Below are 11,904 nucleotides of genomic sequence, written 5' to 3'. Positions count from 1 at the left end.
TCCATCAACAAATCAAATTATTTGCCAAAAATATCATAACAATTGCCCCTTTGTTAGGCCATATAGGCCTAGCCCGGCCCATTCAACTCTCAGAGCCAAAAAATCCTGTTATTGGGTAGGATTTAGGCCGACTGCTCTTTGCTGGCCCGATCGGCCCATTTTACAGGCCTAGTTTCCCCAGGTGCTCAGTTCACTTGGACTAGAAGCTGAGGATTAGGAGGGTTATCCAAATTTAATCACTCGCACCTCGCGCCACACAGATCACCGACCCTTTCCACTTCCCACTTTCCACTGGCGGATTATCTCTCAACTGAATCCAATCCAACCTCTCAGAGGAAGAGGCAGAGGCAGAGGCAGAGCAGCAATGGCGGCCATAAGCTCTGTTGTAGGAACTGGAAGCGTGCCCCAAATCCAAAATCGTAGTGGCCTTGCACCTTTCACCCCTTTACATATCTCCTTATTGTCTCCAACCAGGTATTTTCTTCTTTCTAATTTCAACTTATTAATTCTGCCCTACTTAGAACAAGTATGATGCTTTTAAGAAGTTTTCTTGTTTTTAACTTTGAATTTCATTTGGGTTGGGCTAGCAAGCCAAGCCAAGCCAAGTTTGTTAAGTTCAGCCAACCAAATGCCTTGTACATGTTAGATTGTTTGAAATGAACATTATGCTTTTGTTCGACCCTGGTTGGCTAATCGAACCCAGAAAAGAAAAGAAAAATTGAAGCGATGTTAGTTGGTAGCAATGATCACACACCTGCACTGCACTTTGTTAAAAAGCTCCTAAACGATTATGAATATGCCAAGTTTGGGTTCTCCTTTGAAAATCAAATTATGTGTGAATGGGAAAATGATTAGTCAAAGATGACGGTTCAGAGTCAGGAATAGGTTGGGGAGATAGTTTCAAATCTAAAGAGTTGAGTTTTTGTGGGAATAGAGAGAAAATCAGATTCATAGTTTTAATTTCATGTCCTTAGTTTCCTTTTCTTCATAAAATTTCACGCAAGGGTAACTGATTATTATTTTTAAAATTAAATTAACTGAGTGAAAAATAGTTTCATATCTAAAAGGAAAAGAAAAAGAATCTGAAATAAGAACAGAGTGGTTACTGCCTTGGTAGTATTAGGCATGGATAACACAATTGTTAATACCTGTTAACAGATAGCAGAGTAGAAACTGGAGATGACTGTTTTTGACGAAACGTGATAACATAATTCGAAACCTACACAGTGTTAGCGGGCTTGTAACTTAGTGTCTATCATAATCATGTTCATGTCCAAATGGTGTTGAGTGTTTAACACGACTAATAAACTGGCTGTGTTTTAGTTCACCGGACTTAACCTGAACATAACATGTGTTGACTAGTTGCTGCTCGCTACCTATTTAACATGTTTAATAATTGTGTGGTGTTACTGTTGTGTAGAATGTTCCTTTATTATTCATTCAATTTAAATGATAACTTTCATTGATCTTCGGGCATTTTCTTGTCGGTGAAAGGCGTCTGCTTGAAGTTGGTGCTTGTAGGACATCTACGCCAAGTGCCATTGATGACAGAACTTCTTTTTCTTTATCCAAGCCTAAATTTGACAATGCCGGTGTAAGTAGGACACCTCAAATTTCCTTCTGTTGATGCATATTGTTTCTCAATCTTGCATTGTGTTTCCTGTGTTGCACAGTTAGCTGGTGTGTTTGGATTTTTTTGTACAGTTACAGTATGTCTATGAAGTTTGTGCATTTATGATAACATATGATACTAGCCTTGAAGCATCAAAAGAAAAAAGTAAATTGGCTTAATTCCCTAACCTTAGCACTTGTTGGATGTGGATCGAAGATGAACAATGCATTATCTCCTCTCCAAAACATTCTTGAAGAACTTTTGAATAGCCAACAAGAAAGAACAAGTTCCTCCTCTGAAAGCTCCTCTTCAAAATTGTTCTAATTTTGGTTGCTTTTGCTTTGGACCCTTGCTCAAAACAAAAGTACGAATTCCTAAATCCAACCATCCATTGACCCATCCAATCCACATTTAAATCTGAATCCTTTTATGCAACACATATTCTACCATCAGCCTTTACCCTTGTTGTTTATAGCCTTAATTTCGGGACCAACTAGTTTTTATTACCACAACCCTAACAAAAAGGAGGCAACAACATAACATAGTTTTCAATATGGGGTGATATTATTTAGTAAATTCCAAATCACTTGCCATAGAATGAAAGATTAGAAACTGTTTTTTCTCATGCTGTGTTTCATCTGCTTTAGCAGCACACGGTAAGTAAACTGGTCACATCTCAAAGAAATATTGTGTGCTCTGCTTTGCCAGAATCATCTACTTCTACTGGTAAGTTGTTCTATTTTCACAATTTATGGCAGGGATCATTGCCTTCTGATTATCTGACACATTATACGGCAGCTTTGGTAAAAAGTGAACTCTTTTTGCCCCTTTTACGTACTAGTTGCTGCTGATACAAAGGAGGTAAAAACAGCTCAAAAGGCGGCTCCAGCCAAGCCTAAAGTTGCAGCGAAAGCTCCTGTCAAGCCGTTGCCTCAAATGATGGAGGAGGATGTTATCCCGCAACTGAAAGCAATACTTGAAACTCAAGATGAACTCTCTGACATTGAGCTATCTTTTCAAGACAACAAGGTCAGCTATCTACTTCTCTGTCTTTACTAGCATTAAATGTAACCTAAAAGCCAATTATTACAAGTACACTACATTGATACTCGGGTTTGATTCGAAATGAATATAGCTGGAAGGTTTCTTTTTAAAAAAGGACATTCGGTATTCATTTTGGGCCTTCTTTCCCAGTGGAGTCCTCACAGGTACGTCTTGCAAAGTTTATTAAGGTTGTGTAGTGCACAATTAGAAAGAACGAAAAACCGGTAAAGTTACTGTCGCTTGGCAAAATGTGCAGGTCCAAAAGGGTTTTCTCTGTCTTCCTATGGCCAAGGAGCGAGTACTGTTGAGCCTTTTCTCGTTGATGAGAAGAAAATAACGGCAAAACATATTGTATTTTGGGTTGAAAAGCGTCTAGCAGCTCAAGGAATCATTCCGGTGTGGAAAGACTAAAACTCCTAAATGAGTTTTTGACATTCATTCCCGATGTTGTAAAGTAAATAAGCAATGCATCCCTTTTCTGTTTTTATGAAAAATGGATGAATAATTTCATTATTGGCTTAATTGTCACATTGGTATTTATGGGGATTGAGTATTCGGCATAGCTTGTGTAAACCATTTTTAATTCTGGCATTACTTAATTGTGACAATGATTATATATTGCAGATTGACGTCTTCCTGGATGCTGATTGACGTGATCTTCTTGTATTGGATATAGCTGATTCACTTGTTAACTTTTCATGTAAATCATTTTCTTGTTGTAAAGAGGTAGTGACCCTGTACAACTGTAATTCTAGTCCTTTGTATATGATCAGCAGCAAACTACTCAATTGAGGCAGACAAAACAAATTGTTCCCAGTTTCTACGAGTTATGACCTTGTATGCACTGCATGTAGATGTCTTGACATTTATTAATCGGCCCGAATGAAGGCCTTGGTTGATTGTAATTGAACGACTATCAATGTATGTTCTTCGTAACACGTTGAAAAATTTGGATTCAGTGACCAAAATGCAAATCGGGTACAAATTGATGGAAAGAAACCCTTTATAATTTCTCTTACAGTTGGAGTGCCAGTGCCACAAGCAAAAGTGAGAATGTTAAAAATATTATAACATTCAAAGCCCATGCTCCTCTTTACCCACGTGAAAGCTTAAGTAATGAAGTGAATCATTTAAATCCAGTAATTAAACATAATTAATTAAGAAATATGATTCCACATGCTGCACGCTCTTCTCCATGCTGGCCTGGCCGTGCTTTGCTTTGCTTTTGGAAAGACTGCAATGCATATGCATGCTCCCATTATATCATGCCTCAGTTTTCTTGTTTTTCTTTTCTTTATGAAATACGATTATAAAACTTCCCTTCCCTTGCCGTAGGCTATAGGCATAGGTCGGTGGTTTGTGTGTGATGGCTTGGCGCCGCATACACTAATCATTTCTATTATGATCAATAGTTTTCAAAGTGTTGATGTGAAATGTAATGAGATTTAGCATGTGGAGAAGTATACAATAAGAATTTAATGTAAAAAATAAAAAATCTCAGGTGTTTTGATTGGGTTCGGACTTTGAGGCGGTCTCTTTCTTTTATAAGCTTAGAGCAGTGTATGTCAAATAGGAGAGGGATAACTTTTCCACGTGTCATTGTGTTATTGGCTGAGAATAGCAAAACAATGCTATCCCTGTTATAGGTATAGGTCTTTAAGGTGGGCTAGTTTCATGAAAAGTGGATTGATCACTAGGGTTTGGTATTTTAATGGGATGGAGTCTTGAGATCCTTTTGGGATTAATTTTTAACATTTTAATTGCATTTACGTACCCTTATTTTATTATTATAATCAACGCAGAAATACATTCAAATTAGCTCTAAGTTACAACCCAAAATTCTGAACCTCTACGTGCTATTTAGTGGCTTCGTTAAAACTTTATTATAAAAAATTTGAAAACAAGAAAAATCTGGCCAAGAAAAAATAATACCACATGAAAAGTCCAAACATAAGCTCACATTTTATTACTTTATCATGTGAATGAGTTATTAGAATAATCACTCTGACTTTTGAAAAATAAAAAATAAAAAAATCACTCTGACTTTTGAAAAAAAAAAAAAAAAAAATCACTCTGACGTTATCAGTCTCATCTCATGGCCCAAGCACAAGATTCCAGTATTACTTCTTGGCACATCATCCACAAGTCCCATTCATTTTGGCCCATACAAAATAATACAAGTTTAACGTTTGTGTGGCATTCATTGTAGTTAATGTGAGCGGGTTGTTTCGTCCGTTTCTGAGGGCAGCTACTGTGATGGAGGTGGTGGGGTGCGAGTGTACGGTACGGTTCAGCCATCAACGTCGCTTGAATGAGATTGAGGGGTAGTGATGAGTATCGATAGTGACAAGTACACAGGGGAGCAATGGTGATCAAGTGATGCAGCACGGAAGCACGAGATCGACAAACATCTAAATCCAAAAAAAAAAAAACTGAAATTCATCATAGACTGGAATACACCAGAAAATAGAGAAAATTTCTAAATTTGATTATTAATATGAATAGACCGGTTAATACAATGTCATGAGTTGGCTTAAATAGAAAACCAAGAAATCCTAAAACCGTAGGAAACTTCTAGATTCCATAATATTTCTAAAACTTAACTAATAAGAAAAATAATTAAAATCATATCAGGAAAATAATATCATGATTGATAATTTATTCTAAAAATATAAATATAATATAAGTCTTCTCAAGAAATCAAGCAAACAGAAAATCTCAACGATACGCCTTCCTTCTTTTCCTAGCGTCATAATTGACGCTTAATTAGAATTTTCATCTCTTGCACGATTTCCTTCTAACTTTGAGGCACTTTATTTTAATTAATATTTCACACCATAAATGACCCATATTTCACGCGTGGACTGTTAAATTTTCGGCTGAACTAAACCTCAAAAACCTATATATTAACTATAAAACCTATTTAAAAAAACCTTAAAATCTATATACTATAAGGAAAATAATAATAATACTCCCACACTTCATGAGTCCGTCATGCTTTCAACATTGTGGAAGAAAAATATGACTAAAATAATGCGGGCTAATGTAGAATCTTTTTATTCTACATTTGTTAATGGAACTCTCATATGTTGCTTACATGAGAAATTATTTTTTTTGACACTGAAGTGACCGGACCCGTCCCGAATTCCTCGGAACTCGAGATGAATCATGTGGAATTTCGGAAGAGTTTCCCTTGAAAAACGAACATTTCCCAAAAGTTTTAACCTATCAAAACTCAGTTATAACTCAACCGGCAGCATGCACAAGTCAAAAACATGCAATTTACATAATAGGCCTCCGGCCTTCAAATAATTCGAAGGAGAATCACCAGCAATGTTCTTAAGTCAAATAATGCAGTTAAACGATGCCATTAATGAACTCAAACTAATTTTAGCATGCCCACCGTAATTAACATAAAATAACTTCCCAATTTCCATCAAGCGATGTTTAACAACCAAACACCATCGCAAGTAGATTAAGGACTTGGTCCAAATCGTACAACGATTCCAAAATGAGTTTCATATCTGTCTTGCCCACAATCACATTTTAACAACACTCACTTAGTCGAACGAGAAACAAATAATCAATCAATCAAGCCTCGTTTTCACACGAGCTTAAGGACCACCGACAAAGTTCCAAAAATAACTTTAGTTCACGGCTGCACCTAGGTAAGACCTCAGGCTACCTACGTACCCATTTGCGAGGGATCAAGCCACACGTAGTTCTAAATTACAAAAATCCAGGTTCAAATAACATACAATCAATTTCAACAATACTAATAAGTAAATTCTAGAATTATTCATCTCCCTTTACTTTAAATCATGTCATACCCATCATAATCTTTTTAAACATTAAACTTTCCCCGACATAATATAATAGTCCCTCTTTCCTCTCCCTGTTACTTTACTACACGCCGGAGAGTCCAACGTCACTCGTAGTAAAGTATCAGTAACCCAAGTATACGGATCCTTTATCACACGCCAGATAATCCAACGCTACGTGTGATAAGCTAATAACATAACCATACATGCCCACACATCGGATAATCCAACGCCACGTGTGGCAAGGTAACTAGTATTTCAATGAGCCCACACGATGGAAGATCCAACGCCACGTGTGGCCTAACCAAACCATGTTCTACACGCTCGGACTACTTTATCACACACCGGAAGATCCAGCATCATGTGTGATACTAACAACAAAGTCATATATGCCCACACGCCGGAAGTTCCAACGCCACGTGTGGGTACCATAACACTAAATCCCACGCGCGTAGACAACTTTATCACACGCCGGAAGATCCAACGCCATGTGTGATACTAACAAAAAAATCATATATGCCCACACGTTGGAAGTTCCAACGCCACGTGTGGGCCCAACAATCAAGGGAGGGTACTTAGTATAGTGCAACCACATATTCACATCATCATCACAAGGCCTCTTAACTCATATAAATCTTTTGCCCAATTATTTCATCAAAGAATGAATATCAATTTCTAAACATATATAATCAGTATTCCGAATAATTATAATCTCAAATATCAAAATAATAGAAATATTCACAATTTAGCGATCTGTTCTTGGAGGAGGTGACAATTGATATGTCGCTTTTCTTTTAAAATATTTCTCCATAATTGTTTTAAAATTAAATTTCAGAAATCAGATGATAAAGAAATCATATAAATATTATTGTTCTTGATTTGCGATAATAAATAAATAACTAATTAACTGACCACAAATACAATGAACTATAAAAATAAAAAAACTACACCAAAAAAAATTACACTATTAGGGTTAAAGACTTACTGGATTAGTCGTCACAATTCAGTGAAACAAAGTTGAATTCTTGCTGTAGCGTTGGAGAGAAAAAAAAGAATTGAATGATTGATGCAAACGAAGACTTGAAATAGAATAGGTTTAATTCACGCAGTGCAAAGTTGAAATAGAATAGGGTTAATTTAAGTAGTGCAAAAGGTTGTCTCCTTTAGCTTTTAGGTTAGTAGTTCTTTAATCAAGAAGTTATTAAAAAAGAGTACTGCTATTTCCACCCACCTGTCCTATTTCCCCACCCACCTTATCTTCAAAACTTTAAAGACAAATTTACCCCTTTGTAAATTGACTTCTCTATCCCTTAGCTAATTGTTGACACTTGGACTCATTTAACTCTAAGTTAATATTGCTAAGTCAAAAAAATAAAACTAAAAATAAAAACAAAAAAATTAGAAGAAAAAAAAATTACCCAGCAAACAACCACGAGACCACCTGCCCGACACCACGAAACCGACCTCCCCTCCTCACCTCACCACCAGCCACATATTCAACATTCTTCAAAACTTCAAAACTTCAAAACTTCAAAACCACGCAATCCCAATTCCACATGTTCAACCTTCTTCAAAACCACACCATCCCAATTTCATAAATTCAATATTTTAGAAAACCTCGAAAACCCAATTCCAAAAATTCCACTACTTTTTATAACCCAGCAGACCTAATTCGACAAATTCAATCATTTTCAAAACCCAGCAAGAGGGCCAACAATGAGAAGGAACATGTGCATAACATCCTTGTAGCACTTGAGCATGTCAGGGTTTAGGGTTTAGGTACATCACAGGTGGTTCTTGTTAGGTTTGGTGGAGTGTGCGGCAGCTACTGAACTGAAACTTTTCATTTTCTAATTTTTTTAAAAAAAATTTGGACTCAACAATGTTAAGTTAGGGTTAAAAGGTTTTAAGTGAATATCCAGGTGTCAATAATTAAAGGGTATTTTAGGAATAATGATGGGTGGAAAGATAATATTTTGTTTTTTTTAAATTTAAATGGTGGGTGGAAAAATAAGGTGGGTGGGAAAATAGAAAAAGAGGGTGGAAATAGCAGAACTCTTAAAAAAAGGTAAAGAAAAGAAAAAAGGAAAGCTGAGATTGAGAAGGGTCATATATTAATAATAATTTATATACAAAGGGTAAATAATATTGAATGGAGGTTAATTAAGGAATTTCAGGAGGGTCAGCTGACCCTTGTGGGCCTGCATTGGCTCCGCCACTGAAGAAGTTCCTCTCTGGTTGAAATCTTCTATCGAGGATGAAATGGTTGTACCCCTTGATTTCTTTCAATGAAGTTTTTATTCAGGAAAAAAGATGGTATACTAATTTCTGATAATGAACAAAAAAATAACTGCGAAGATCAACTTGGCATTAATAGTACTCAGTGATGTAGATTCAGGGTTCATTTGGAAGGAGTGACTACGAATCTAAGAATTTAGATACATTATAAGGTTAAATTGTAAGATTACAACACTAAAATCCATGTACGTCAAGATTTGAACAAGAAGGAAATGAAGAAAACAAATGGATTCCAAATGTGGCTCTTTGCATATAATCATTTCAAATCCATCCAAGTGTTTTACATCCAGTTATTTCAAATATAATGTTTTCTAGTTTTTGTTTTAACAAATTTAGCATTGTCGACAAATCTAAACCCTCCTTTCTTTTAATTACCTCCATCCAAATGGAGCCTAATCCTATATTTTGGGAGAGGTTTGAAACTAAATATGCTTATGGTTAAGTAAACTCTGAAGGCCATGTATAATTGTATATTTTATATGCATCTAATTACAAATTAGCGTGTGGCAATCTTTGCAATACTTTTGCATCATCAATCGAGGCATGCCGGTGCTGCGGAGGGTGATGATTATTTCCAATGAGTGCCAATCATGAACCTGAATGGCTCCTCTCTCTTTCTTTTTTCTTTTCTGTTCTTCTCAACTTAAACAGTAAAGCCTAATCTAGCTAAAAATCCCAAAAGGCCCCTATCTCCGCGAGTGTGATTCTCTCCCATTCATTAGCACTGCTGCGCTGACTGAGTGAGTGAGTGAGTGAGCCAACTCATCACCATCATTAGTCCCACCAACAGGACCTTTTTAATTTGGCCAACTCACTGTTAATTATGCATGCTTTACTTAACTAATACATATCTCTTTCTTATTAGATTCTTCATGAACGTGCAGCTCTATATATTTTACTCAGTTGTTCATTCATCCCAATTCTACTTCTATATTATTAAGCACACAATCATCACTAGTTACTGAGTTGACCGTATATATATATATATATATATCCATTTCTATAATAGTTAATGTACATCGACTTTAAATGATAAATTTACATACACATCAACGATTAATAAACGAGATGTATAGCTATTTTAAAGATACGTAAGCGCCTTCATATATGACTAAATGACCAACCTGTTTATATTTTTCGGTAATAGCCTATAAATGGAAGAACTCTAATTCTCTTTTTTTTATTCTTTTTTCTTTTTATAAAGTTACTTCCAAAGAGATTGGTCTATAAAAGACTAGCAAGCTAGAAATTGGTAAGCAGCAGCATTTTTCAAAGACTAAACTGGACTTGGTAATTCGTGATTCATGTTTTTCAACATCCTTATTCGAGTGCCTGCTGCATTAGGGAATTATAATTTTATATATCGTTACAACTAAGTGGTTCGTGTTTTTCAACATCCTTGTTTGAATGCCCGCTGCATCAGGGAATTATATATCGTTACAACTAAATGCAAAAGAATATAAAAGACACGCCATTGATGCCGACCCATCTTCAATTTCAACCACAAGAAGTAGTACTTGATTTGCTCATACATTACATAAGCAATTTTGTTTCTTTTCAATCATCTCTTTGCCATGTCTAGTTACAAGGAGGCTTTGCTTTAAGTGAAAGTTTTGACCTTTACATTTGCACAGGAAATTAAATTGCGTGCAGAAAGTTGCTTCCGGTACACCATCTTTATTTCATGCACATATTTTAGGAGAAAATGAGGTGCACTCGTAAAAAGTGCTTAGCTTATATATGATCATGAATTCATCAGTTCTAGTTCTAGTGAAATATAATATATACCCTCCCTCATCATCTCACTGTCCACATTTTACTTCGCATCATATACCCATATATCCCAAATCATGAAACGTTTTCTGATTTTTTCTCAAATTTAAAGGCTAAGAAATTTGTATTTACTTTGAATGATGCTATGTACGCAACAAAAACAACAAACCAACCAACGTTAACCCTAGCTCTAAAACAAAAATGAAAACGGAAATACCCGAATCTAAAATATTGAAAAAGGAAATGTCCATATGTCATGACATACATAGGGTTAAATTTTGTTCGTCTCATCGTTCCCTTCGAAACGATATATTATAGTCTCAAATCAGACACCAATTAAAACCCCAACTTCAGAAATTCAAAACTGGTTTTTTAGCTTGGGCTTTTTGCCTAGTGGTACATGAACTGAGCTGGTAATTACTATCGTACATCAGTATGCCATCATGAAAAGGATGACTTTAAACGTGCTTCATTACTACTATAGCACCCTTTTTAATTTATTTTAGATGACATTCATTTTGGTACTGGAGATTCAATTATATATAATTAGATTAATTCAATATATTACAAAGTACATTCTAAATGATGAAGCGTGTAAGGAATGTAAATTAGCTGAACTGGCAATTAGAGTAGGTAACATGGATTAGGAAGCACAAAAACTCTATGACCCCCTTATCAACGGAATCTGTTGTTAATAACTATATTATTTCTTGTCATTGTTACTAAATATAATTAATTAAACCCCAAACCCAAAGGCAAACCAAGAAAACAGTCAACGAAAATTCCTCTTTGTTTCAAATTTTGCACTAATAGTTTTTTGAGATATTTAATAATATACACATTCTTAGCACTAAAACTATAAACAAATCCTACACTATTTAATTTCTATAAACAAACCCAAAAAATGACAACTTGCCCTATTGAATTTAATTTTGATTATTAAATTACTTTTATGCCCTATTGAGTGTTTTGAGGTTTTTTTACGGAATTTTGGGGTTGGGTTTGTTTTAAGAAATCAATTATAGTTTTGTAATTTAAAGGAAGTTAAAAGCCTTTTTGTTATGTTGTAAATGAGTTTTGGGTGTATTTATAAAGTCCATTTCATATAGGGTTCTTTTTCTTTTTTTTTTATTTTAAAATTTTATAATTTAGGCTCCTATATTGGGTATAATAGTAAATCTCCTTAGTTTTTTATTTTTATTTTTATCATTGTTAACAAAGTGGACTTCATGGACTTCAGTCAAGAGGATTAGACGAGCTTCTCTACTCATAAGGGTGAAGTCGCCTGACTAACCGAGAATCAAGCTTGCTTTTAATGATAAGCAAAATGGACGAAATAAGTTATTTAATAATTCT

General features: G+C 35.3%; 1 protein-coding gene across 2 annotated transcripts; it reads left to right on the top strand.

Moving 5' to 3' along the window:
- Nucleotides 1-203: 203 nt before the first annotated feature.
- LOC110768135 (DUF2996 family protein) lies at nt 204-3,571 on the top strand. 2 transcript variants are annotated; one of them, XM_021971818.2, is made up of 7 exons: nt 204-474; nt 1,495-1,594; nt 2,260-2,338; nt 2,454-2,641; nt 2,748-2,820; nt 2,913-3,110; nt 3,281-3,571. In XM_021971818.2, exons 1-6 carry the CDS (start codon nt 365-367, stop codon nt 3,065-3,067), a joined length of 705 nt encoding a protein of 234 aa, XP_021827510.2. In that variant the 5' UTR covers nt 204-364; the 3' UTR covers nt 3,068-3,110; nt 3,281-3,571. The 2 variants fall into 2 exon arrangements, with proteins under 2 accessions (XP_021827510.2, XP_088109046.1); XM_088252920.1 differs by lacking the exon at nt 3,281-3,571 and having other exon boundaries at nt 2,913-3,216.
- The last annotated feature ends 8,333 nt before the right edge of the window (nt 3,572-11,904 follow it).

Source organism: Prunus avium, chromosome 5, assembly GCF_965620075.1.
Source record: "Prunus avium chromosome 5, drPruAviu1.hap1.1, whole genome shotgun sequence".
Lineage (NCBI taxonomy): Eukaryota > Viridiplantae > Streptophyta > Magnoliopsida > Rosales > Rosaceae > Prunus > Prunus avium.
The sequence above is the reverse complement of the archived record's forward strand: the minus strand, read 5'-3'. Positions and strand labels throughout refer to the sequence as shown.